Source organism: Astatotilapia calliptera, chromosome 15 (assembly GCF_964374335.1).
Source record: "Astatotilapia calliptera chromosome 15, fAstCal68.1, whole genome shotgun sequence".
Lineage (NCBI taxonomy): Eukaryota > Metazoa > Chordata > Actinopteri > Cichliformes > Cichlidae > Astatotilapia > Astatotilapia calliptera.
In genome coordinates this window covers 40,412,543-40,439,454 of record NC_137436.1, presented here as the reverse complement: position 1 = coordinate 40,439,454, position 26,912 = coordinate 40,412,543, and the positions used below count along the sequence as shown (strand labels likewise).

The 26,912-nt window shown below is 40.4% G+C and overlaps 4 protein-coding genes and 1 long non-coding RNA gene across 7 annotated transcripts in view; 3 read left to right on the top strand and 2 right to left on the bottom strand.

The window, feature by feature from the left end:
* Positions 1-2,796: 2,796 nt before the first annotated feature.
* On the bottom strand, positions 2,797-14,060 carry LOC113007105 (tetraspanin-33). Its single transcript, XM_026143514.2, has 8 exons — positions 13,913-14,060; positions 7,596-7,653; positions 6,443-6,567; positions 6,293-6,367; positions 6,123-6,218; positions 5,904-6,032; positions 4,095-4,256; positions 2,797-4,009 (listed from the first exon to the last, which is right to left on the bottom strand). The coding sequence occupies exons 1-8, from the start codon at positions 13,967-13,969 to the stop codon at positions 3,869-3,871; spliced, it is 843 nt and encodes a 280-aa protein (XP_025999299.1). The 5' UTR covers positions 13,970-14,060; the 3' UTR covers positions 2,797-3,868.
* Positions 9,454-11,690, top strand: LOC113016302 (uncharacterized). Of its 2 annotated transcripts, none has more exons than XR_013901788.1 (5): positions 9,454-9,542; positions 10,241-10,306; positions 10,657-10,812; positions 11,265-11,357; positions 11,658-11,690. It is a non-coding gene; the product is annotated as an uncharacterized LOC113016302 (long non-coding RNA). The 2 variants fall into 2 exon arrangements; XR_013901789.1 differs by lacking the exon at positions 9,454-9,542 and adding an exon at positions 9,551-9,698.
* A 2,993-nt stretch (positions 14,061-17,053) lies between the features above and the next one.
* Positions 17,054-21,565, top strand: plcxd1.2 (phospholipase C, X domain containing 1, tandem duplicate 2). 2 transcript variants are annotated; one of them, XM_026194404.2, is made up of 6 exons: positions 17,054-17,393; positions 18,528-18,664; positions 19,885-20,013; positions 20,341-20,496; positions 20,585-20,768; positions 20,839-21,565. In XM_026194404.2, exons 1-6 carry the CDS (start codon positions 17,312-17,314, stop codon positions 21,102-21,104), a joined length of 954 nt encoding a protein of 317 aa, XP_026050189.1. In that variant the 5' UTR covers positions 17,054-17,311; the 3' UTR covers positions 21,105-21,565. The 2 variants fall into 2 exon arrangements, with proteins under 2 accessions (XP_026050189.1, XP_026050190.1); XM_026194405.2 differs by lacking the exon at positions 19,885-20,013 and having other exon boundaries at positions 17,182-17,393.
* Positions 21,511-25,670, bottom strand: gtpbp6 (GTP binding protein 6). Its single transcript, XM_026194399.2, has 10 exons — positions 25,232-25,670; positions 24,812-24,949; positions 24,664-24,734; positions 24,434-24,564; positions 24,261-24,331; positions 23,385-23,543; positions 23,062-23,270; positions 22,117-22,265; positions 21,816-21,968; positions 21,511-21,741 (listed from the first exon to the last, which is right to left on the bottom strand). Exons 1-10 carry the CDS (start codon positions 25,629-25,631, stop codon positions 21,615-21,617), a joined length of 1,608 nt encoding a protein of 535 aa, XP_026050184.2. The 5' UTR covers positions 25,632-25,670; the 3' UTR covers positions 21,511-21,614.
* Positions 25,671-25,688: 18 nt separating this feature from the next.
* The window catches only part of LOC113037390 (T-lymphocyte activation antigen CD80-like), a 9,646-nt gene continuing 8,422 nt past the window's right edge, over positions 25,689-26,912 (top strand). The window contains exon 1 of the transcript XR_013901786.1: positions 25,689-25,820. The gene's annotated coding sequence lies outside the window, so the exon portion shown is untranslated. The remainder of the gene's footprint in view (positions 25,821-26,912) is intronic.

The following is a 26,912-nucleotide window of genomic DNA, read 5'->3' as shown; positions in this document are numbered from 1 at the left end:
CTTACAAATGTAGCATATTTTAAGGGGAAATAAACAGGATCCAACGATCTAAGCATTGTTACAACAAATAAACAATTCACCAAATGCAATTTTCCCTTTGTTTTTGTGCTGAACTTAAGATGAATACACTGTGGTCATAAAGACATGCCATGAGTGACAACAAAACCAAGGTAGGCTGTGGCATTTAAACAATACTGCATTGCTTTGCTGCCATATGATTGCAGTATATATAACAGTATACCTAATAAAGTGGCCAGCCGGTGTACAATGAATTATGGCTTTTAGTAGAACACTGATAGTAATTGCAGTTTTTTAGTGTGCAGGTTGGACAGTAAAGGGACGTCATTGCTGCAGCTCGATACTGCAGTTATTTTTACCTGCACAAAGCACTGCAGCCATTAATCCAGTAAAGCAAGTGTGAGAGCCACGGGACTGAATCCGTCCAACGACATGCAACTGCAGGTGCCTTAGCTAATAATCCACCACAGATTAAAGGTACTATGAAGACTTAATTAGTTTGGGAAGAACAACAGGGATTAGGCAGGTTTACCAGGGGGGTCTCTTAGCTTTGTAAGTTTTACTTAGCATGCAAATCTTTCAGAGCAGATGGGCACGTTGTAAAATGACCTGATGTTCAGAGGTTTTAGCTTAGCAATAATTAAATGAAATTAAAAGATGCCAAGCCTTGTTGCAACTCTGTAACTCAGGATGAGACTTCTAGCAAGATAACGAGATTGGTCACTGGTGTGATTGCTGTCCAAGTTTTGAATTTACAATGCAGCCTGCAGGGGGCACTAGAGGAACAGAGACTGAAATGCACGAAGGACTGAATCCAGTCCAATCAGATCATTGTTTGGTTGGAAACACCAGTGTGGAATAGAGTCAGTGCAGGTTTTACAAAGTATGAAACAGGAATGAACATTTATAAAAGAGTATGTTCTAATAACAGAATCAGCTTCTTACAAAATCGTAATCATTTTTTAAAGACTTTAAAAGCACCTCAGATGGTCATTATACCCCAGCAGTTATATAACATGTTTAATCTGTACAACTGTGGAGGGCCAGGAGTGACAAAATGAATTAATTAAATACGCAATTTAATAATTAATTAAATGTTTCATTCATTCATTAAAATTAGAATTGATTAATTGAATAAATATTTCAATAATTAATTACATGCCCATTCATTTGATTTAAAACATTTAAAAAACACTTTTTAAAATTTATTTCAAATTGTATTTAACTATTGACACATTTAATTAATTATTTATTTATTACATTTTTAATTAATCATTGACACAGTTAATTAATTATTAAATTATGTATTTTTTTTTCAATTCATTTTGCCACTTCTGACCCTCCATATACAACAAAGGTACAAATAATGAGAGTTTTGCATGTAACCCTGTGAATAATGCACACATTTTACTTTTATTTACTTTTATTCTTATTGCTTGTACCAGTTAAAATCATTTTACATGTGGTAACTTTTTTAATGAAAGAAAATATAAAAATATTGAAAGTAGATAAATAATCAAAGTACGAGGCTCTGATGTGAGAATGTATTCACACCAGGTTTATTATGCTTATTCAGGATTTTAAAAATACACATTTTTCACTAAAAAAAAAAAAAAGAAGAGGGGATAGTGTCCTGCTTTTTCACACAGCTTCCTTCTCTGTTTTCTTGTTTCACTGTTTTTGTCTTTGTTGCCATGACTACCTGTTTCCAGGAGTGTATTTTGTGTCCAATTCAGTTCACGTCAGTTCAGCTTCATTTTATTCACAACAACAGTCACCTCGAGGTGCTTAATAATAATAATAATAATAATAATAATAATAATAATAATAATAATAATAATAATAATAATAATAATAATAATAATGGATTGGATTTATACAGCGCTTTTCAAGGCACCCAAAGCGCTTTACAATACCACTATTCATTCACTCTCACATTCACACACTGGTGGAGGCAGCTACAGTGCTTAATACTTAAAGGCAAGGATGCTTCAATCTTAGAGATAAACTGCAACAATCACACTCTCCCATCTGAGGGAAAAACGCAGAACCATCTGGAAACACCAATATACTGATACACAGCAGCGTTTGAGTACTAACCACAGCAGTATTGGAATTTCTACTCATAAATGTAATATATTGCACATAATTCATTCCGGTTTGGTAAAGTACTTCAGTAGCTTACTCTCTCTGCAACATGGCCTGATATGTATTGTTGTATAATTTCACAATATACACCTCTGGCCCTGCTGAGAGACCCAACCCTTATCCTAATGTAGACACAAACAAGAGCTCTCTGTTAATATTTAAGTTGAAACTCAAAGCAAACAGCAAAGTTCAGTTTACACTGTAAGTACTTTCCATCTAACCAATTAATAAACGACTTGCTTTACCTCCTGAGCTGCAGCCACCCCAATAGCATGTAAGCACGCCATCTCTGCAGGTATTTAGAAATAGTTGATGTCATTCAGCAGCAGCCTTTTCATACAATAATAATTTATGGTAATATGGTAAAACTTAGGTAAGGCAGTGGGATGGCAAGCTGCACAGGCCTGGTGTTTAAATCCAGTGGTTGGCTGGGGCCTTTCTGTTTGGAGTTTGTCTGCATGAGTTCCAGATACATGCATGGGGTTAGGTTAACTGGTTGTCCTAAACTGGCCATAGATGTGAATGTTTGTCTCTCTGGGTTAGTCCAGCAATAGATTGGCAACCTGACGGGAGAGGTTGGTCTGTTTGAACAGCTAATAGCAGACGTGCAGACAAACACAGCTTTTAGAGTTTTTGTTAATTTAGCTCTTTTTTTTAAAATCTATTTCTATCACAATATGTATTTTATTTATCACATTATAGGATATAAAGGGTTCAGAACAGTTTCATAATAAAACAGTACAAACACAATCACAGACACATGCTCTGCAGTCTCTTTACACCAAAGCTTCCCCAGGCCGGATCTATTGGCAAATTAAACCAAATAAACACAGATCAAAATAAAGACTTTAGTTAGTTTTGTAAGCACATAATATTCTTTCAATGTTCATTCATTTCTTGTTTATAGATCCCAAACAGCCAACACATTCTTTTCCCATGTCAAATGCAGGTCATTCTCATTGCTGGGCTGTAGCATGATGAATATTTATTAAAGCAGCAGGTGTGCTTCAGTTATGCACAAGGTGTCCTTTGGCGTTTGTCATTCCTCAGTGTAAAGGGTCACATTGCATCCAGAGTCACAAGCCCAAACCGAGTAGCTTTTAGTGCAGGCGGCTGAAAACAAAACAGCAAGTGGGATGAAAGGCTGCAGAAGGTCCCACAAACAGGACGCAAACTTCAGTCTCCTGGCTGATAAACATGCAACGCAGGCATCAGGAGGTCGGGGAGATTAGTCAGCCAGGAGAGTGGGGCTGAGCGACAAATGTACTTGGATAGCTTTAGAAATACATTAGGCTTTCACAGCATTAACTATGCTTACTTTAAGCTTTACAAGCCTTCACACTGGACAGAACGAGGCTGACTGACTTATTTCACTGACCAAAGAACAGCTTGCACATGATATGATAATGAAACATTTTCACATTATAAAAAACATATCTGTTCATGTCATGTTTTGACTAACTCAGATCTTTTTGGTGAATTATAAATTCTGTTTAGTAGAAAGGCAGCAAGAGAAACACTGAGCGCTACATAAAAATGACAAAACTGAGTTTCAGGGCTTTACACGAGGTAGTATTTCAACTGCCTCCTGGAGCCCAGCATCGATGCGTTCACCCACTGTACAAACCTCAAATCCACAGCTCAAACCTATAAATTCACAGTGTAAACACAGCATCCCCCACTTTCTCAACAAAGGGTTTTATTAATCATCAAACTCTGCAAAAGGAGGAAACCAGAGGCTCTCCTTCCTCTGCGATTTGCTTTGAGCTGCTTTTCTTTCCTGTCGCTGTAGGACGTTTTTTATCCAGCAGATCTGAACAGCAGCCAAAGCTATCATGCAGACCTGCTCAAGGAAACACACCAAAGATCAGAAACTGCTGTCAGTGACTTCAGAGGGTTTTTTGCAGCCAAACGTTCACTAGTGTTACCTCGAGCAGCAGCAGGCCGGCGGTCAGACCAGCCACCAGAAGCAGATTGTGTTTGGCCCACCAGACAATTTTATCCAGGCAGCCGATGGTGAATATGTCTTGACGGGCCAGTTTCTCCTCCAGCTGCTGCATCCCATAACCACACATGGTGTTCAGTACAGTCTGCAAAAGAAAGAAGCTGCTTAAGGTAACACAAAAAGGGCTTTGATGCACTGAACACCAGCATGGACAAGAAGTTAATTTGTGCATGGATTCAACGTTCACCTGTATCAATAGTTTCAGCTCATCTTGTTTCATCCTGCCCATCAAACAGGGTGTGAGCTGAACTGGAAACAGCCATCGCTGCCTCCCAGTCTCCGAGTAGACACACTTACGGTATAATTTTACAATTTTGTCCTCGAGTAATCGTATTCACAAGATTTTCAGAAAACTTGACCTCTGACCGTCAAATTTTCTGAAAAGCTCATTTAAATTTGATACCATAGGTGTGTCTCGTGTGATCTTCTTTGACTTTTTTAAGAATGCCTCCAGTGCTAGCTCTCCACAAGGACGCTACCTAAAAGGTGTACCTTAAAGGATCTGCAGCTACTGAAAAGAGTAAGCATAAAGGGAGGAACGACTTTAGGTGGCAAATAATTTCAAATCCCACAAACACAGTGGCTGTCGTTCTCATGGCCAGTGTTGAGTCACGTCGAGTGTAGCAGAGATTCATTTGCATTTAAGCTGATGATGCTTAGATTAATTCGCTGAATTCCACCGTTATACCAACTGTATATGATTTAGTGCAGCGGTCCCCAACCCCCGGGCCACGGACCGGGCCCGGGGGTCGAGGCTCGGGTGTGAAATTTATGGTTTTCAGGGTTTTTATCGTTAACTCGGTTTCCCTGGGTCTTTCTCGTGTTGCAGTTGTGTCTTATTTTGAAAGAAATATTTACGCGTTACCATAGCGACCAGAGTGCATTAAGGGGCAGAGAGGAGGATGTTACTCTCAGTGTTGTTGGTGCATTTCAGGAGGACGCTGCTAATAAAGTTACACAGTGAATTAATATTTATTCTTATATTTACAAAACACCACAGTTTTTGTCTCGGTCGCATCATTTTATTTTGTTGTATTTATCCGCGACACCTTAAAGGCCGGTCCGTGAAAATATTTTCTGACGTTAAACCGTTTACGCTGATTTAGTGTAAAGACAAAATACAGCATACTGTTAGTGAAGGAAAGGGAAATCAGCTCATGAAACATCTGCTTACATCCTGTTAAATTCAATTATAAATCCACAAAGACCAGCAGGTCAGCTGATCACAGCCTGAACACAAAGAAAATCTGAGTTCACATTAGAAATGATTGTTAGCTGTGACTCTTTTCCCCACGTGGAGCCACTACAGCCGCTCCCAGCTGTTTAGATGAAGAGGAAAACTTACCATTTACAACGACGCCATTATTGAGGCAACTGAAGAAGTCACTCTTGTGTCCTACATAACCGAATTTAGATTTGAACATTTGTATTATCATGTATAATATTATTTTATTATTATTATATTAATACAGCGCAGGGTTCAGTTGCTTTTGCATAAACATCCATGCTAGAACTGTCCTTAGGAGCTACTTTTTACTTTCTTGCTTTGAGAACATTTCAGAGCTTTTTCACCTTTACTTGAGTAAAGAAGGAGATTCAGCACTTCAGCTTTTACTAGAGTGTTTTTTAAACACAAGTATCTGTATTTCTACTTAAGTAAAGAATGGAACAGCCTTGGTACACCTGAGGCATCCCAAACACATCCAGGACTGGCTCACTGACTGGTTCTGACCTGGTTCTGCAAGCGAATGCAGCAGGAGAAGGGAACTCCACAGGCCTCCAGACTCGGGTTGGTGTCCGAACACTCAAAGTAGGCGTTACGGGACCAGTTTTTATAGCTTTCAACTCCACAGCACTGGAACTGCAATCACAGTGAAGCAGAAGCACAGTCATCACAACAGTAAAAAAGAAAGAACAAAAAAGATTACTGACTCTTAAAACTCGTCTCCACCTTCTTCTGGATGAAGTCAATGGCGTTCTCCAGGTCTTGGTCCTCCCTGTATCGTTCAATTGCCTTCATCATCAGCCTCTCAGTTCTCTCCATCACCTGAAAAACAAGAGAACTGTCACGTTGGTTTGTTTACTGCTTCGGTTTAGTACGATTTCTCGACGTCTTGTTACCGTATCAGTGAAAAAGTATCCCACGAATGCAGCTGCGATCTGCAAGAGTAAAATGGCCACCAGGAGTCCCACAAACTGCAGGACAAATAGGAGCTGATTAGAACAGACGGCCAGAGTCAGAACAAGATAAAAACCAGCACACTGACATACCATCTTCAGCAAGCAGATGGTGTTACGCAGCGCCCCGAAACATCCGAGGAACGTGATGAGGAACATCACAGAGCCGACGACGATCAACAGTAGAGCGGGATCAACCGTCAGGGTGTCAACCACATCTATACACACACATACACACATACACACACAGTATATGTTTGCACTTCTATGTTTGTGGATATAATGGATTTCCAGGACCCTTATCCTGACTTAAAGATGATCATAACACGGACCCGAAACCCAAGTCCTTGAAAAATCTCTTTTAAGGTCTTTCCAAAAGTGAAGACATGGCTAAATGTCCTCGCTTACCTATTGTTAGCAGAACTTACCCCGACTTAAACCTGATTCCAAAATGGACCCTGGAACCCAAAAGGTCATTTTGGGAATCCTGGAAAAGTCCTTCACAAAGTCTGCCTCAGTGCTTTGACCGGGTCTAAATCCCAGTTGTTTTCCAGAGGTTCGTGAACGAGCCAACATTCACCTCAACATCAGTGATAACACAAGAGCGAGTAAACGTTGAAACATGTCTGAATAACTTTGTGGCTCATCCTCAGGAATGTGATCAACAAGCCTTGTTTTGATTACCCGACATACATACAGTCGTTATTCCAGGACCACCGACTTGGAGACTTTCACAATCCATAAAACAAATCTTTGCTTAATTAGTTTGAATCTTCACAAAGTGACTGTGTGGACAGATTTTATAACCCTGGCATCAGTAATTAATATTTTACATATCAAGAGACTGGTAGGGTCTGTACTCGTTACACTCTCACACTGTTTCCATGACAACTTGATCAACTTCCTCCCACAGTCCAAAACATGGAAGGTGATTCGAAATTGGCCACATGTATGAATCTGAGTGTGAATGGTTGTCAGACTCTGTGTTGTACCTGCAGTAGACTGGCAACCTGTCCAGGTCGTAGCCTGGTTCCACCCACCCTATGACTCATCTAGAGATAGCTACCAGATATCTATATGTGAGAATTAAACAAAACAAAGCTGAGACAAACCTTCATACAATCTTGACTGTGCACAATAAAGATAACATTCAGACAAAATGCAGAGAAATGAGGCTTAAATTCCTTTCATTTTTTAATAATGCCAGGAAAAAATCAATAATTCAAAGTGGACTAAACTAACCCACCTTTCTCTCTGGCGATCTTAGCATAGATCCCCACTGCTGTAAGTATGGCACTCACAACCTGCAAAGTGGCAGAGAAACGCAGATTTCATTAAAACAGAGGAACAGCTGTAACTAGCTCTACTGTCACTGGAATTAACATCATTTTCATTTCTGTGACTGTGGCTTAGCCTGGATGAGACGAAGCCCACTTGGACATGACGACATGAACACCTAGATTTGCATCCTGATTGGGTCTTATCAGTCCCACAGATTAGACCAGAGCAGTTCAACTGACATATTGTTTTCACATTGTTGTGGCTTCTGCTGGCGATGGATGTCACACTCGCAGTGCCTCCCGAGTATGCCACCATGTTTACTTTGAAACAGGCCCCAGTCCAAAGTTTCCCCTGCTTTACGTTCCATCTCACTATCGGTCCAAGAAGACACATTTCTGCTCTTACTTTCTGCTATTGTTCTTCCTCTGCAGTATTTTCTATTGCTTCCTGTTTACCAGCACATACATGCCGTTTTGTGTATGGTGAGAATGTAAGTATAAATGGAGATTATCTCTGAAACTGTTCTAAAAATACTTGACAGAACAGAGATGGTTTTATTGGAAAACATCGTCTTAAATATAAAGTGTATCAGTGTGGTTGTTATCCTGGCCCTTCACACAGCCCCTCACTTCATCCTCTCTGTGAAACAACCCGTTTTGGCCTCCTCTTTCTTTAAATGCCTCCCTAAGAGCCCACTTTCATTTTGATTGGCCAGCTTCTGGAAGCCTGCCCGGGAGCAAGCTACAGCTTCTAGGGCTGAAAAACGAAGCCATTGTGGAAGCATCAAAACCTGCAGTTCCTCTAAAGGCCACTTGGATAACTGTGAAAAAAAAAATTTAATCTTATAATAAAGTTTGCACTGTTAAGATGTGGCTTCTTTAGCTGACAGCTAAATACTAACAGTGTTTAGAAGTTCTACTATTTGTATGTCATTTAGCACTGAGTAGCAGATATCTGCTAGCATGCTGGCAATGTCCATCTCTACGCCTGACATATGAAAAATAACTGGTTATTTTTACAGAGTACCTCCTTTGTTACTTTCTGTACACGCCATCTTTCTGGCCTTCATGGGAAAGAAGCCCTCCCCTGCTAGAGATTATTGATGATTGAAATCCGCATCATTTAAAGGCACAGCATAGATTTGTATTGCTATGCAGATGATACCCAGTTTCTATTCATGAAGCCAGATGACAAACACCAGCTAGTTAAACTACAGTAATTTCCCTGCTGGGTGAACCTCCAACTCTGAGGTCATGGTCCTCACCCAGAAAAGGGTGAAGAAATCACGGATACAAGCAGCGGAAATGAGCGTCCTCTAAAGGGTGGCTGGCCTTTCCATTACAGGAAGGATGAGGAGCTTAGCCATCTGGGAGCTGCCACTCTGGCCCTAAAACTCTTAGAATCCAGATACTTACTTTAGGTGGCATTGATTTGGCTTCCAGTAATGTTGTATTTGTTAAATATTTGCACATTAAACAGTGTAGGACTGCTTTCTTGCATTTCCAAAATATCTTTAAAGATGGAAACATCCTGTCTCAGAGTGGCGCTGAAAAAGTACACTCAAAAAAATGAATGAGGTGGATTGTTCAGTGTATATTAATTATTTATTTTCATTTTACTTAAAATATATGTTTTTGTTAAGTTAACATATGTTTTTCTAATCAAGTCTACGTAATTGTGTCTATTATTCAACGTACATAATACTAATGTGTTACTTGATCGCATAACATTTAAGTTAAGTCAATTAGGATCGATATACCTTGTATATCCACAAGGTGGCAGTAATGCAAAAACAGTTGTAATGAAACCGCGCAGAACAAGAAGGTTTCACGGCTTGTGCCTGCTCATGCGCAAGACTTCAAATTTAACTGAAAAAGGCTGTTTTGGCGCCAAGCTGCTGTTTCTTTGAGAGGTAAGACCACTTTTTTCTTTGACTATGTTGTGTAGTATCTATATGTCCAGCATGGTTATATTTTGCGTTTGTCTTACAAGACATGTTATATCGTTTGCGTGTGCTTGTTTTACATTAGTTTTACTGGGTCCTGGACATGCTTATTTTGTGGACTGTGTAAGAAACATTTTTATTGTTTTTTGTTTTATTAAGGGATTAGCTACAGGGGTTCATGGGGTTATTCTTTCAAGGGGTTATTTTTCCATTTGCTTTCTTGGGATTCCTTTTCTGTAATCCGAGAGTCGGAAATATCGAATAGGATAGCAAGGATAGCATAAAGTGACATTTAAAATCCAAAAAGTCAAGGGCGAAAGCCACTGTGACACCATTGTTCTGCTCTATCAGTAATCTGTATTATGTAAAAATGGTCTGTAAATACAGCATGTTTCCTAGCGGAGTTATACATATCAATGTAGTTATAAATTACAGTTTGTGAAAGTACACACTTAATTTTTTTAATAAAATTATTCAAGACATATGAGTGGACAGACAATGGAGGTCGACAGACCTGGTGATAATTGCTTCTATAGAAAGTTAGCACATGGCAGTGTCAATCTCTTGCTTTTCTTCTGAGTAGTATTTTATTTAGTTGTAATTCAAACAATAATTTGCTTCTTGAAATTAAGGAATTAATTATTTTTTTTCTTTATAAATCTCAGATCCTGCCTTTACCTGCTCCCTCCTATACTGATGTGGTGTATGTGGTATTGCTGAGCTTGTATGTGGTATGTGAACTGTTATACTTTTAAAAACAAAACTGTTTTATAAGTTAAGTTTTCTTTTGTGACCCATCCCATGCCCCTGTTATTTCTTCTCCACATCTGAACCATGGTAAAGGTTGCAGTTCAAGGGCCTGAGGCATGAAATTCTTTTCAGATCAGCTGTGATCAATATTTTTTGGAACTTGATAAATAACAATAAAAGCTGTAATGGCTCCATTAGCATTTTGTGTAAATGTTTGTGTTAAAATTATAGCTTTAATGAGGTCTTTCTACATTAGTTTTAGTTTGTATATGTGTACATATAGTATGTATATTTACAGTACAGTATGTTGTGTTTGTTGACATATTTTCAGGTGGAAGCAGAATATGTGAGGATTACTACTGCTGCACATGTTCCAAGGCTTTTTACACAACTTGACCAATACACTGACCAGCTCATAAAAGTCTTCAAGAAAAAAGGAGGCGTTGCAGGGAAGAAAATTAGACAAACTTTGGCCCCAGCCACACAGGTGCGTTATTCTGTTGGTAGCAAAATATTATGGCTAATAAGATCATTTTCAAATTTAAACAGCTAGTGTATGGTAGCTGCACAGTGCACTTACATTTATATTAAGCAAGACAAAGTTTGGTACTCAAAACGTTGGAAAATTTAAATTACCTAAACATATGTAAAATCTGATCCCTTGATTTAGGTTAAACCAGAAGTGAATGTTTTTATGTTATGTTTTGAATGCAAAAAAGATGATGTATTAGTTTGTCTTTACCTCCATTATGGACATATATAATGTGGTGGAAACCCTGCCCAACAGGTTAACTATTCATGTCCATGTGATGATTAGTTGGTCTTGTGTACATGTCTATCTGTGCAGTGGATATGTCATTCATTTTTCGTATAATGTGAGTTTCTGTCATCCTAAAGTATATCTGTTTTCTCTTCCTGTATCTCTGCCACTCTCTACAGAAGGAAAGTATTGAAAAGGGGAGGGAGTGTGTCCTCAGGGCACTACCTTTTTACCTGAATGAAGACCCAAGCATCCTCTTCAAAGAATAATTGGTTGGTAATTTTAGTTTAGTTTTTTATCTGTATTAAACCAAATTTTGAATAACTAATGTTGTTGCATGTTGTAATGTTGTTGTTGTTGTTGTAATTTGCATGGAACCTGTTTAAATGTTTTGGGAAATCTTCTTGTATACCCAAACTATTTATATTTATCGTTGAATCTGTAGTCTGAAATGGTGGCGCACTGGGGTGCATGTTCCTAATATTGTGTTTACGTCATTAAAGGGTAGCTTTGGCCCTTTTTCTTTCTTTTTTTAAAACTGGATGCCATTTTTCTATGTTTTTGTGTCTAAGCTACAGCTGTTCAGAGGGAGCTGGAACAAATTACCCTTGCTATCTTTACCATCGAAAGAGCTGATGCCAGCACTCCTCCAGCCGATGTGGGTATAACCATCTAGTGTGTCCTGCATGACCTGGAAGACCTGGCCTCTGCATGTGCACTCTTAATGGGTGGGATATATGCACTGAATCTCAGTTAACCTCAAGACTGAAAGCTAAGAGACAATCAAAAGTATTGAGATTTAAAGGATTTAATTGAGAGATGATACTGCACCAGAAATGTTGAAGGGTGGTGTGTATATTAGCGTTCAAGGCATATTGTTATGAGGTGGAAATATGTTCATATTCAGTTTGTGTTACATTGTGTGCATTGTAAAGGTAATTGCAATACATACTAAAATTAAGGGTAAGTTAGGAGGTTGATCTGATATCCTCGTGTTGGTGTTGTTCCCAGATCATCATACTAAATGTTGTTCCAGGATCAACATTGCAAGTGACCAATCAGAATGTTGTGACGTCATACTTTTGCGACTTCGGGAAAAACCGGCGTAAAACAAAAAACTGTACTTAAGCTGCGAGAAACCGCCTCTGTCCGCCGATCAACTGACCCTAACCCTAACCGTAACCCTTTAATAAACAGTAAGCAGAATTGATATTGTCCTTGCAACATTGGAATTTCATAAATGCACGAATGGCTTGGAATAGAATAACGTCACAACAATGTGATTGGTCACTTGCAATGTTGAACCTGGAACAACATTTTCATGATGGTCTGGGAACAACACCAACACGAGGATATCAGATCATCCAAGTTGGGAATGCAGGATGAATGTATATTTTGTGGACTTATAAAGACGAACAATTGTTTCCATGTTAAAATGTTTACATCTGAAGTTTTTTGCCCAAACACTGGTAAAATAAATGTTGACAGTGGCGAGTGTTAAATGGTTACTGCTGTGCTGTTGCAAAAAAACTGAACGCTGACAAGCTGTTTTATTGTTAGACCATAATGTTGGCATGTTTTGTTAAAGTTTTATTTGGGATGGTGATGTAATTTTCTTTGATTGCTAATATCAGTGGACTATTTATTATTATTATTATTATTATTATTGTTGTTGTTACATTTTTTTTTTTTTTTTTAAATTGTGGCTGTTGAGGTGGACACTTCACTTTGCATTGTTAAAGGCAAGCACTTCATTGGCATTGTGTTACTGGACTGACCCTAAGCAATCATTGCAAATAGCAACTTTGCTATCCATTTTAGACACTAAAAGAAAAAAACACTCACAGACCTTACTAGCATCACATGTGCATAACTCAAGTGTCATCTTATCAATGTGTTATGTGATCTTCAATGCGTTTTTTTTTTTTTCTTCTATTTCTGGTAGATACAGACATTTAATTTAAAGTCTTGATGTTGCATCTGTCTACATACTGTTAATTACTAACCCTAATGAGCTGTTGTGTTTTATTTTGGACTGGGTTTACACAAATGCTCACTGAATGTGTTGGCAATAAAATAAATTTAAAAAAATAAGTTGGATGTACTTAATTCATTTGTGTGGAACCTGTTGACAAAATAGATTTATGTAAAACTAATTAATAAAGCACAAGGTGGCTGAAAATATAATATTTGAATTAATCTAACTTAAATTTAACATTTTACTGCCACAAATAAGAAATGTGTTGAAGTAACTAATCTAAACTATCTAACCTGAAAATATATCATCTATGTTCATACAACATAACTTGATTTAGTTAGTCTTAAATATGTCTTGTTAATCTTAAGTAGTTTTTTTTAAATTAGATGAACTAAAGATTTTTGCTTTAAACTAACATAATTCAATTTCGTGGAACCTGTTGACAAAATAATTTTAATTAAAGTCAACGTTTCATTTTTTTGAGTGTAGCTGATGGATTTATTACTTCTAGGTTGGACAATTGTTGTAGTTTATTATTATCAAGCTGCCCTAAAAACTCGCTGATCCAAACTGCTGCAGTAAGGGTACTAACAGAGAGAGAGAGCATGTTTCTCTGATACTGGCTTTTCTTCACTGTTAAATCCAACATATCTAAATAAAATCAGAAGGATAAATGAGTTAATATTAAATATTAAAATGCTGTTTGTAGCTCATCTTCTTCCTCTGTTATGGTGCAACTGAGGCATTTAGTCACTATTATGCAACAGGCTTGTTACTATCACGCACTAATGAAAGTATGATGCTACATTTTTTTTAAACAATAAATTGCTTAAAATGGGAGAGACTCACCCAAAAGAAGTAGCAGAAGATGAATAAGGTGTACTTAACGCCTCGGTATCCTCTCATGTCCTCTCAGCAGTGCTGTTGTTCTGTCAGACTGTCGGAGGCTTGTTATCCACTGAGACTAAAGCAGGACATGTGTCGGCCTGCTGAGGCATTCCTGCTGCTGAGGGAGGAGACATCTGTCACTTTCTAATCTCATCCACTGTGTCTCACCTTTTTGGAGACAGCCCCTTCTGTTTATGATTTGATGTCTCCAAATAATCTTTAACTTTTGTGAATTCAGTGAACTTCTAGAATCACAGCTTTGCGATTTCAAAGAAAGAAACATAGCAGGAGAGCTAGCTCATATCATCCGTCTGTGTCACGCTGGTTTCCCTGTGGAAACAAATTAGTTAAAATAACTTTTCTCCACTCACTTCATTCATTGTGTGTTCTGTTACAACTGGCTCATGAGATGCAAAATAAAATCAAGAGTTCACGTTTTTTATTTTATTTTGTGTTTTGGAAACATGGGGTTTATTTGTTCACGGTTTTTATGGGCAGCTGAGGGTATGAGCAGGATGCTGACTCAAAGTAGAGCTGGGACTAATCCATATCAAAAGAAGCAGCTAGAAGGCCCCCTGCACGCCTGCTAGGTGAGGTGTTTTGGGCACACAGCTGCAGACTCAGGACACAGGCTGAAGAGATTATGTAATAGTAAATGGACTTTTTCTGTGCTTTTTTGGGGGGGTTAGGATACTTTGACCAGAGCAGCCAGGGTTTGAACCACCTACCTTCCAATTACACCTCCCTGCTCTACAGTCATGGATTAAAAAAAAAAATACAGGCTCATCAAAGTTCAAATGAACAGGTATTGTGCATATATGGATGCTGGCAAGAACATCTGGACACTTAGCAGTTAAACCCATGCATCACCCAAAGCCACAGTATTGCTAGTAAAGGTTCATAAAATTATGATTACTCATAAAGCTCATTGTGAGCTTTGCAAACAAAACTGTGTGCAGAACAACAGGGCTCCCAGATTTCATTTAAAATATATTTGTCCAGATTTGTGTTTTTAATCATGTATTTCTCTGTCTTTTTTTTAAGAACTCCCACAGCAACACGCCTGTAAGGAAGAGAAAGTTCCCACTTCTCACCTGTATGACCCGAAAGGAACTCCAGTCTGGAACAGGAGGTCCCAGAGAGTCCACACAAACAGGAAGCCATAGTTCTGCAATTTTTTTGAGAAAGAAATTTGGTGAAAGCAATAAACTAACATGCTGCATGAAAATCCACAAAGATCTCATCAGATGTTCACGCAAAACATCAGAAAAGATTCTGCTGTAACTCTGAACTACAAGCCGAGATGAGAACCCACATCAGTGAGAAGGCCACGGGACACATGTGGGAAAAGATTTACCCTCAGTAGTAACTTGTCCTCATGATAACTCCCACATACAGTCATATTGAATTCAATTCAATTTTATTTATATAGCGCCAAATCACAACAATATTGCAGACACATATGTAAGAAAACATTATCTGAAGTTAATTTTAAAAAGATGTATTAATACATTTTACAAGATCTGGGTCTCATCTGTGTCACACTACACATGCGTGTCATGTGTGTCACAAATGATCATTCTTAGGAATACCATGGATTTTTATTTTAAAAGGTACCTATTGTAAATTAATGTATTTAAAATAGTTTCAAACCAAATTCACTAAAGCGATGAACAAATTTCAAACAAATCACTGCTACAGTTTCATGTTCAAAACATGAAGTTGTGGGGCTGAAATGCGCTTTGTGTAATGCCCGTTTAGACCACAAGGTGGTGCAGTGACTCAAAGTAACCTCGAACCAGGCAAGTCAACAAAACAAACACTTAAATGAGACCTTTTATGTTGCTATTACCTGGCATCATAAAAAGCACAGACCGCTTAGGAAAACCATGTGCTGAGGTGTGAGTGCTCTAATATTTAACATTTATGGTTCAGTACCCGCTGAGAGGTTTGTGCCATTTTTCTTGTTTGAGTTATTAATAGAATTTGATTTTTACTACAGTTATGCAGCAGCTGGAACCTGGCAGGGCCTGGTGACTGCAATAAAATAAAAACGGCACAGAAAAAACTACTTTGTGAACGCGCTGTTTCCTACAAACACCGGGGTGAATGGTGCCGTCAAGCTGTGGCCCAATAATGCAAATTTCGTGCTGTACGCGGGTTTTAATGCAAATTTGGTGGATCCTGTGAAGCCTGTTAGCGCCATTATTGATTTATTCATTCATTCATTTAATAATTATTATTTATTTCCCGGTCTCGAGTACAGTTTTGGTATGTGGGACGTCACAGCCTTCGAAAGAAACAAAATACAACATTTTCCCGTTTCACAGTAAAGTCTTTATAGAGATGTCCAGCAATGAATCTACTGAAGTCTTTCCAAAATGTTCCAGTGTATGAACAGATCCAGAGGTGCTGCACAGTCTCAGGATGGCTTCCACAAAATCCACAGCTCACATTTATGTCCCTTTTGAACTTTGTCATGTAATGATTAGCAGGATAAAATTTATGCAGTATTTTAAATGAGACTTCCTTCACTTTATTCGTTACCAGATACTTGTTAGGAATTGACCATACTCTTTTCCAGTTAATGTCACTGACAAAGGAATTCCAATAAGAGACCACATGTGGGATAGTTAGAGATTCTGTCTGGAACAAAGCACGGATATTCTTATTACTTTTACTGTGGTTTGTTAGACAGATTCTTCCTATGTGTGAATCTAAAGGGTTGGGGAGAGAAACAGATGATATGCAAGGTTGAACACTCCAATGGACCAATCAGCATGCATTAGAAGAAGATTGACGTTTTAATGGCCCAAATCTGCTTCCGTGTAGGAAAACTAAAGAATACGAGTCTTGTGTTATTTACCTTTTCGTCGACTACTGTTATTGTATGTGTGTAAGGTGTCTTAAAGCAAGAAAACAATTATAATTTTCGCTGTTTAGCGCCATTGAGTTTACCTCCCGAGCGCCCTCTGCTGTGCCAACGGCTGAACTGCCGTAAGTAATAGTGGGGCGGCTCTTGGTCCACCATTAAAAAAAACTACAGTGATGTAGAAACAGTGACCGACAAATATAAAAATGACGTGTCGCTCAAAACTTCCTGTTTGGGGAAGTCGTGGTGACTTCAAAGAAACCCGCTGCTACGAAAGTTTTCGGAGACTTTTCCAAATGTCCCTAAATGATCCACATATGACTGAGCTGTCAGTGGAAACCAGGAAATTAAAGCTTTTCCTGAGTCCCTCCTCCTCTGTCTCATGTAGTAGCTTGTTTGCTTAAAGATCAGCGCACAGGGGATTAAAACCGCATCGATCACTCGAAACAGATCTACCGGATCAATAACTCGGTGAGTGACTGAGCGACATGGATGCGAGCTGCCGGGACTGGATGTCAGCCTTGCCTGAAGAGCTGTGGGACGTTCCTCTCACACACCTGGCCATTCCAGGTACATTCGCACATTTAGGATTCCTCGTGAATTTATAGACGCACAGCGCAGCCAACAGTCGTGTAATTGTCGTATTTCTGTGTTTAAATATGTTGACAGTCACCTGAAGTTTTAAGGCGCTTTAAACACAAAAATATCAAAAGCATCAGTGTTACAATTATCTACCAATGGAAAATCACTAAATACGTTTACTTAATATTGAAGTAATACCTGGTAATACTTTATGTCAGTACTATTTATTCTACTTTACATGTGTACTTCAACACTAGACTTTTCCTTCCACTAACGTATTTCACAACTACTTTATATTTTTATTATTTATATGCAGTGTAAGAAATGTGTTATCTCTGTGGTTTAAAACTCTGCATATTCACAGACAGATTTGTTTTTGGCTGTGTGCAAACCAGACCACATTTCCCCTGTTTTGGCTACTTCACACTGGCTGCAGCGCGTCATAGGTTTCATTGTTTGTTTTTAAGTCACTGGATGGGTTAGCCCTGCCTCACCTTTCTGGTTTTTAAACTATGCACACTCCCAAAAGATCATTGCTGTCAGCTGGCTGGATGCTTCTGGCCTTTACTGAGAAACAGATTAAGGTGTAGAGGACATCGGGCCTTTGTTGTAGCGACACTGAACAGTTGACCTCACCAACCACCACCACCGACATCTTCAAACCCTGTTTGAAAAATCATTTTCATGTGAAGCTGAGCCGTTTTGCTTGTGTTGTTTGTTATTCTTTTAGTTTTACAAAACTGAAAGAATGGACTCGATGTGTGAAGTTAGACCTGGTCACCCTGACCTTTGGGGCTCCCCTCTCACTGGGAACATTGTTTTTTGTTTTAATTTAATTACATTTCTCTGATATTATTTTGATATTTTCACTCACAAATACAACATTTACATACATATTTTACACTCTGGTATTGTTACTTTCACTGAAGTAAATGATCTTCTTTTACCACTGGACAACAATTCAGACTGGGATTGTTACAGTTACACAAAACAGTCATGATCACACACAGACACAGTAAACAACAAAGTCAACATTTATCAGATAAACAAGCAAGTAAGAATTTTTTTGAAGCAACTTGCGCCACAAACCAGTTTCTTTACTTTTAAAATGTGTTCCTGTAGGAAGCCACGATGCCATGAGTTACTGCCTGGACATAAACTCCCCGTTGGTCAGGGCTGAGTCGGACTTTTTCCGGCTCCTGGATGGAGTTTTTAGCTGCTTCACAAGGCCGGCCATTTTTAGATGGGCCACCACACAGGTAGGCACTGAAAATACAACCACTGCGCTGTCACTATGTCGGCAAAGGTGTGAGGACAACTGAGAAGTCAGTGCCATGGGTGCTGAGACGAGACGGTCCCAAGTTTAAACAGGTTGTTTGGTCTTCTTAATATACTTATTTAAAAAAGTTGTTGGCTGCAGACAGAAAGACTGTAAGTTGATGATAGAAAGCAAAAATGAGAAGAAATACATTTAAACACTCCACATGTGAGTAGTCATGTGATCCAGTGTTGCTGTACAAATATTGATTGTAGTACAAAATGCTGTTTATATGCCAAAAAAGTTCTTAACTAGTCAGTGTGCTTTGCAAATGTATTTACAGACCAGGGCTCAGGAGCCAAGGTCTAAAAAAACGAATCAAGAAAACAGAAAAAGTGCAGCGATACTGTTTTTCACAGTTACTGCTGCTGTAGGAAATAAAAGGCCACGTGCCTGCCAGGTGCGAGCTAATCAAATGAACTTTATCAACTGAGCATCAGCATGCGTGAGTATCTCTGTAAAAGCGGAAGTTGTGACAGTTTCCTGGCCTGGAACATGCAGGTGTGTGTTGACAAGTGTTGACAGATTATTCCCACGTTAAAAACATGCAAAACAGCTGCCAACAGCTGGACATCCCTTCAAATTTCCGTCAGTGTCAAACCCTGCAATGTTCAGAGAAACGACAGAAAGCCCAAGAGCTGCATCTCACACTCAACAGGCCTCAGTTAGCATGTTAATCGTTAAAGTTCAGGATAACAAATTAGAAAAAGGCTGAAGGCTGTTTGGGAGGAGAAACCTTCTCTCTTATAAGAACATGGCAAAGCTGCATCTGAACAATCCACAAGATTTCTGGATCAGCGTCCTTAGGAGACCAAAGCGGAGATATTTGGTCATCATGCCAACTGTCAGGCACGGTGCTGGACATCTAGAGAAAAAGAACTATTGATTAAAAATATATCATTTGTATCTAAACGCAAATGATAAATCGTTTAAACTGGTTATGATGTAGAAAATGAGTGTTAAATAAAGTACTTTGCATGTGGTTGAAACAGGTAAGCTGGTTGGAACCATGTAGAGTAAACCGAAATTAGTCAGTCGAAAAAATGTTTGAAATGAATGCACGCAAAAATGGGAGGTGGTGTTGATGACGAGGTCATTGAATCCAGGACTGGTTTCAGTGACGCCTCCATCAGGAAATCATGTTGACCTCTTTCCTGTCAGGATAAAACCATTGAAGAACAGCTTTCAATGGGGATTCGGTACTTTGACCTTCGTGTTGCACACAAACCAAACGACTCGTCCAGCGACTTGTACTTCACACACGTCATATACACTCATGTGACCGTACTGGTGAGTTTAGCACTTTCACCTGACAGTTAGTGTTATTAGAAAAAACAAATCACTACTGCACAATTTTTTTCAAAGTTCAAGGTTCTGCTGCACCTGAATAGATCTCATTTCTATTGGATTGTATTATTTTGAGATGCAACAGAAAGTCTTTTAAACAATATTAGCATTTACCAGCTGGTACAGATTTTATCAGTTTTTGCTGGAGTTCTTTGTATGTCAGTTTATTTAGAGGTGGAGATTTCTACAAAGAGCTTAAAGGGTTCGGTTTATTTTTAAAAGCGTAAGTCTGGCTCCTCTGGTAGTTACAGTGAGTATCCTATTTAACAGGAAACACTTGAGTCTGTTGCTGCTTGGCTCGAGGCTCACCCGAAGGAGATCGTTATCCTCGCTTGCAGCCATTTTGAAGGAATGGATGACAAATGCCACGAATCGTTCATTTGGTCCCTGAAGAAACTGTTTGGCTCTAAGCTGTGTCCCCAGAAGGTGAGCTTGTCTCTCTGCACAGGTGATTTATGGTACAAAAAATGTCTGGTGCACCGGGACTTAAGAGTGGCCCGCTGGTCCTCCACAGGAATCGGCGCTGACCTTGCGGAGTCTGTGGGCGTCGGGTTACCAGGTCATCCTCTCCTATGAATGCCAGCTTGCAGTGAGACATCAGGAGCTGTGGCCTCCCGTCCCTTACTGGTGGGCCAACCAGCGCAGAGCACATGGAGTCATGACTTACTTGGACTGGCACAAAGACCTGGGACGTCCAGGTGAGTTTGGACTGTAGAGATTAGATATGTATGCGCGTCAGTGGCTAAAAACTCAGTTTTCTCTCCTCAGAGGGCTTCTTTGTGTCCGGCCTGAACCTGACAGCTGACAGATATTACATCACCAAGAACCAGAAGGAATCCCTGCGGACGCTCACCTACAGCAACTGGGAGTATTTGAGGACATGGCTTGAGGAACAGAGTCCCGGATCAGACGCCGGGAGCCTCAACATCATCGCGGGAGACTTTGTGGGTTCACTGCCGCTCTGCTCTGCCGTGATTGCACTGAACCAAAAACTTTGCCGGAAGAACTCCAGACGGATGAAAAAGCATTATTAGCCACACCAAACCTCATTTCCTGTGTTCCTCGGTGTCTCACGTGAATTTTTGTCTCCACTAAGACTTGAAAGAACTGTAACTTCTGTCTGCCTCAACATCAACTCATGAGGGCATTTTATGCTTAGTACAACCTTTTTATTCCTATACTCGACTAGAGTGGCTTCGTGAAACCCTCAGTTTACCATAAAAACAAGCTGTTTTAGCCCCTCCCCCTTTAGCCAACTTTCTTCGGACTTGCTGCCAGTCGCAAGCAGAAGGTTTTCACAGCAGGTGTGTGTAGAAAGAGATGAAACTCTGAAACTGAGCATTTAGAGCTATCTGAAGTTTGCCTTTTATCTCTCGTGGGTCATTTGTGCATCTGAATCTTTGTGCAATCTGAGTTTTTACAAGAAAACATTGTAACAGATTTGTATCATTATATATTTTAACATACTGTACAGTAAAAGCAGTCTTTTCTTTAACTGAGGTACAGTCCATTTTTACTTCTGCTATCTTGCCCTTCCTCCCCTCTCATCTGCTTCCAAACAGCTTCTTGTAGCGCCCATGAGCAGCGGTGCTGATGATGACCTTGACAACGGCCGAACCTTCGTCTGCATCCACCTGCACGTCCTGAACGGTGGCCTCTTTGTACAGCCAGCTGTGGAAAAGCATACACATGTTACCACACGTGCTCCATTGATCCAAATGATACGCTGACACAGACAATCCCACCTTAGCTGAGGAGAGCTCAGGTTAACTTTGAGCTCTAAAATTTGTTTCCCCGTAGCCTTTAAGATCTCCTCCTCCACTGCTTCCTTCAGCTGTTCCAAGCCCCTCCCCTCCAGGGCTGATATAGGCAGAGCAGCGAGCTCTGCAGACTCGTAACTGAGAGACAACCATAACAAAACAGGTCAGAAATATGATGTCAGCCATAATACCAATAATAACGTAGTACATTATAAGCAGGTCCTGATGGAAGTTACTGTATATATGTGCTGATGACAGTGGTAGGTGAGCTGGTTTTTGCCCTTACTTGGTGAGGAGATCAGTTTTATTGTGGACCTCTATCATGGAGTTCATCAGCCTGTCGGGCATTTGCAGGTTCTTCAGGACATTCAGCACGTTCACCTTCTGACTCGCTGTCTCTGGATGGCTGATGTCTCTAACATGAATCAGAAGATCCTGAAATGATGAGAAACACAACCACAGTCTCCCGTTTTAAAATGTGCAACTTTACAGCAGTTAGAAGACTGTCAGGAGTTTTCCTGTAATGCAACTCAGGTCAGAATAAATGACACTCAGACAGGTTTGCAGGTTTAACGTGCACACGGGTGAGAGCTCAAACGGAGACTCACACTCCGCAGCAGTTGCCACCCTTTATTTATACTCAAGCATGTTTGCGTCACAGTCACATGCAAGAAGAGATAACATATAACGATCACAGACCCATGAGTGGAAGAGATAACATACAAAGGTAGAGACTTTATGCTGAGCTTTGCACAGTGTAACTTCTCTAGTACAAAGAGCAAACACATCTAGAGAACCTCAAATGAAATGTACTTCTATACATAAACATAATAAAATCTTTCAACAAAGACGTTAAAAGTCGGCTTGGCCCCTACAGTTTTTATTCAGGGGTGAATTTAAATTTAATTAAAGCTTACGATGGTGTGGCTGCTTCGACTGCCACGAACAGTTAACCAAAGTCACACAAGCGCACCAAACCTGGACAACAGACAAGTGGAAACACATGGCTTGATGTCGGCCGCGACATTCAGAGGTTAGGGACAGAATTTGGTACGAACAAAATGAAAGCAGCATCCTTTCCTGTATCAACAGCCCGAACTGTTTCATTTTTTATTGTTTACGCCAAGTTTAGATTTTTATGTTGGATCGCTAAAATGTTTTTCACACCTCGTTTTAGTTCTTAGTTTTACTCCTGCAGCGAGTGTGTGATAAACCTCGGTTTGCTACGTACCGAATGCTTAATATCTTCCAGGGTGGCAGCGAATGAATCGATGAGCTGGTGGGGCAGCTGGGACAGGAAGCCGATGGTGTCCACATACAGAACGGTCATGTGACTCGGCAGCTGGCCAGCATGGACGGTAACGTCCAGTGTGGCAAAAAGCTGGTTTCTGGGCTGGAGGCCGGTGTCCCCCGTCAGAGCTTTGATCAAAGTCGTTTTTCCTGGACAGATGAAATCAGAAGAAACGTGTCACTGTTGTGGATGCTGTAACATTTAACACTTTATATGAAAACAATCTGCTTTTTTACTGCTCTTCTACGTTTCCAGCCTCTCACCACAGTTGGTATATCCCAACACTGAGACGACGGGGAACTCCCTGTGTCTGCGCTGAGATCGCAGGAGGTGCCTCTTTTTCCGAAGTCTTTCCAGCGCCAAGCGGATCTTTATCTCCCGCTCTTTCAACAGCCTCTGCTGGATCTCGTACAGCGTCTCTCCTGAAAGGACCAGAGACTTTATATCATCATTTCCCAGCAGTACGGCTTTCTGCTCATCACTGATACAAATATCTGGCCGGGAAACACAGCCACCGTAGGAGCGCCTAATGCTCACTTCCTATTTTGCAAATAGACTGTATATAAAAGATGGACTTAGCCACCATGATGTTACAAAGTGGTCGATAAGATTGATTGTAAAGCCAATTGTGTTTGAAGCTGAAGCTCAAACCAGACCTGACGCCCCCTGCTGGCTGTTAGAAAGACTGCAAAATATGGGAATAAGATGCATGCCTCAATAATGGCACGAACATATAACTGTATCAGATCCAAATTGAAGAAAACTGATCATATATTATTAAAATTGTCCCGGCATGGTTTGTGAAGCAGAAGGTAGCTCCATGGTGTAGTGGTTACCACCTTACATGTGACAGCTCCTCGGTCTGGGAGCAGATGCACAGCCAGCCTCAGGGGTATAAAATTTAGATTTAGATTAAAAAGCTATTAGAGTTTATTATACTATTAGAGATTAGAGTTATTTTAATTAACTGGAAACAATATAAAATAAGTTATTTCAATGTGGGTAATTGGTGTAAGGGCTTTATGGATTCAGAACCAGATATTATGTCCATGATTTATATACAGTATTGGTAACAACCAATCAAAAAGAGACATCTATACACACAGGTAGACTCGTTTCCACTGTGGATGCTGCATCACCTGATCCGCCAATGTATCTCGATCCTCCGCCCTGTTGATCCAAGTTTGCCATTTCATTTTTCAGCCGTGATCTGCCATTAACGTACCAAATGTGACTTAACACTGATAGGAAGGCATCATCATAACAGACTGAAACATTTTACAAGCCACCCACAGGTAGCAGTGTAAGGTACCTTAACAGAGGGATCTCTGCCAGTGAGATCTGAAGCTTGGCTTCTTTGGTTCTGGCGTTGCAGCGGAAAATGTGGAGGACTACTGAGTATCTGTCAAACACTTTGACCCCCCAGACTTCCTCAAAGTCCCTCTAAACAGAAATGAGTAAGAAAAATAAAGAAGAAGAAAAAGAATCATCAACAAAAGAAACCTTTCATCCAACACAGCCAGAGTTTTCAGACATGCTCACCTCAGACAAAGGAGTCAGACGCTCAACATTGACGAACACAGCAGTGATTCCTGCTGTTTGCCTGATCCTCTCTGCAGGGAAACAGCAGGTAATTCACATGTAAGCAGCACTTGGTCTAGACCTTCTGATTCACCGGAGTGGATCATACCTGTGAGAGTCTGGAAGTTCCCTTTCCCAAATATCCTCTTCTTCTCTGGAGTCTTGGTGGAGAGGATCATCTTGTCCACCACAGTCCAGTTCTCCAAGGTGTTCACAAGCCCCTCAGCCTCGGCCATCATCAGCTCAGCTGCAAATGTAACGGTGCAAACTTGTGATAATCTCCACTGGTGTATCTTTGTTCTTGGAGAGCAATCATAGCTCAGGATAATTGCCTTAAAAATGCTCTCACTGCAGCCTGCCAGACTTTCTTCTTCTTGGCTGCCTCTCACAAACAGAAGCTTTAAACAGCACATGGGTGGAGCTCTAGCAGTGTTTAATATGACACCGACATTAGTCAGAAAATAAGGAAAAACATACATTTAAATCTACTTTTTCCATCTGGCTCATCTGAGCATGTGTGTGCTGTTACCTGTAGTCAGATGCTGTTTCCTGCTTCCCCACTTCACATCTGGGTGGACGATGAACACCCTGTGCTGTTCCTCTCCGATGCCTGCAGGAATCTGCTGCTGGAACAGCTCCTCCACCTCGCTGTCCTCCAAGAAATCTTCATCCTCGCCCTCCTCATGAAACCCGTTGCTGCTGCCGAGGTCATCTGTGCTCTTCGGCCTGAACGCGGAGAGCCCAAATGCCCTGGTCTGCAGGCTAGTTGCCCCTCTCTGCCGCTGACAGGTGTTGACTGCATGTGCGTGATCAGGTGTATGCAGCAGTCTGCAGGTGGCTCGTGCCCCTACCTGACAGCTCCTCGTGCAGGATCGCTGCAGGACGGGCATCCACGAGCTAATCCTCCTCAGGGCTGTCAGGAAGCTCATCAAACCCTGAAGTTCACACAACGTGGATCACCGCAGGTCACACACGCGCGCTGCTGACGTCGTTCTTCTACAGGCTCACCTGTAGAGATCACACTTCCTGTTTGGTTTAGAAAACATAATTTATCTCAATAAATATACAAAAAGTTGGACTATGACTGATTATGAGCGAAAGCACACCAGGATCAGCCCGTGAGTAGCTGTGTTTTGAGTTTCGTGGGGCTTTTGGGTTTTTTGGTCCCCGCGTTTTGCCTTCCAGTTAGCATTTCCTCCATGAGTTCGCACTAAACGACAAATTTACCGTCAGTAAAGGATTTTAAGCTAAACAGAGACACCTGAATGGGATAAAACCTCATTTACATTTAAGATTATTCGCTTGAAAAATAGCGCAATAAGATTTTTTTTGATCCAGTCTGGAAGAAAACGTTTCCTGGAAGACTAAACCCGGGGATGTGAGTATGACTTACCAGTATTTCCTGTTTGCGTCATTTCCTCTGTAGTTATGTTTCCACAATTTTCTAAAACACAGCTGATTGTCAAAATAAGAGTTTAAGGTTATTTAAAAACACAGTTTTAATATTTATATTCAGTGTTTTTAGGTATGCTGATTTCACTCACAATATTGTGATTTATTCCGCCCCCTAAAACGTTACTGCGCAACATCGATTTAACTTTCACTTAGTTTGAGTTCATATATATATATGTGAGACCTGGGAGCTTGAGGGTCCTGAGCAGTATGTTCGCTGTTCCTAGGACTGCGCTCTTCTGGACAGAGATCTCCGATGTTGTTCCCAGGATCTGCTGGAGCGAATGGAGTTCCCATTCGCCTGCGGGATCCCCATGTACTTGTAACTGTCCTCTATGTCTGCAATGTTGCCTTCTGGTAGTTCAATCCCCTCAGTTCTGACTACCTTCCCTCTCTTTGATACCATCCGACTACACTTCTCCAGTCCGAACGACATTCCAATGTCATTGCTGTATAGCCTGGTAGTGTGGATCAGTGAATCGATGTCTCGTTCACTCTTGGCATACAGCTTGATGTCATCCATGTACAGGAGGTGGCTGACAACTGCTCCGTTCCGTAGTCGGTATCCGTAGCCAGTCTTGTTAATGATCTCACTGAGGGGGTTCAGGCCTATGCAGAACAGCAGTGGGGACAGAGCATCTCCTTGGTAGATCCCGCACTTGATGGTGACTTGTGCTATGGGCTTGGAGTTGGCCTCCAGTGTTGCCACATCCCCATTGAGTTCCTGATGAAGGCTCTTAGGGTCCCATTGATCTTGT

Bases quoted from the DNA above. Each gene is read 5' to 3' on its own strand.
- LOC113007105 (XM_026143514.2), bottom strand. From the start codon at position 13,969: ATGAGAGGATACCGAGGCGTTAAGTACACCTTATTCATCTTCTGCTAC. The intron at 6,368-6,442 runs GTATGTCAGTGT...TTTGTCCTGCAG, and splicing joins CCATCTGCTTGCTGAAGATG to TTTGTGGGACTCCTGGTGGC. The intron at 6,219-6,292 runs GTAACAAGACGT...CTTGTTTTTCAG, and splicing joins GATACTTTTTCACTGATACG to GTGATGGAGAGAACTGAGAG.
- plcxd1.2 (XM_026194404.2), top strand. From the start codon at position 17,312: ATGGATGCGAGCTGCCGGGACTGGATGTCAGCCTTGCCTGAAGAGCTG. The intron at 20,014-20,340 runs GTGAGTTTAGCA...CCTATTTAACAG, and splicing joins ACACTCATGTGACCGTACTG to GAAACACTTGAGTCTGTTGC. The intron at 20,497-20,584 runs GTGAGCTTGTCT...GGTCCTCCACAG, and splicing joins CTAAGCTGTGTCCCCAGAAG to GAATCGGCGCTGACCTTGCG.
- gtpbp6 (XM_026194399.2), bottom strand. From the start codon at position 25,631: ATGAGCTTCCTGACAGCCCTGAGGAGGATTAGCTCGTGGATGCCCGTC. The intron at 24,950-25,231 runs GTAACAGCACAC...TTACATTTGCAG, and splicing joins GAAACAGCATCTGACTACAG to CTGAGCTGATGATGGCCGAG. The intron at 24,735-24,811 runs GTATGATCCACT...GTTTCCCTGCAG, and splicing joins GAACTTCCAGACTCTCACAG to AGAGGATCAGGCAAACAGCA.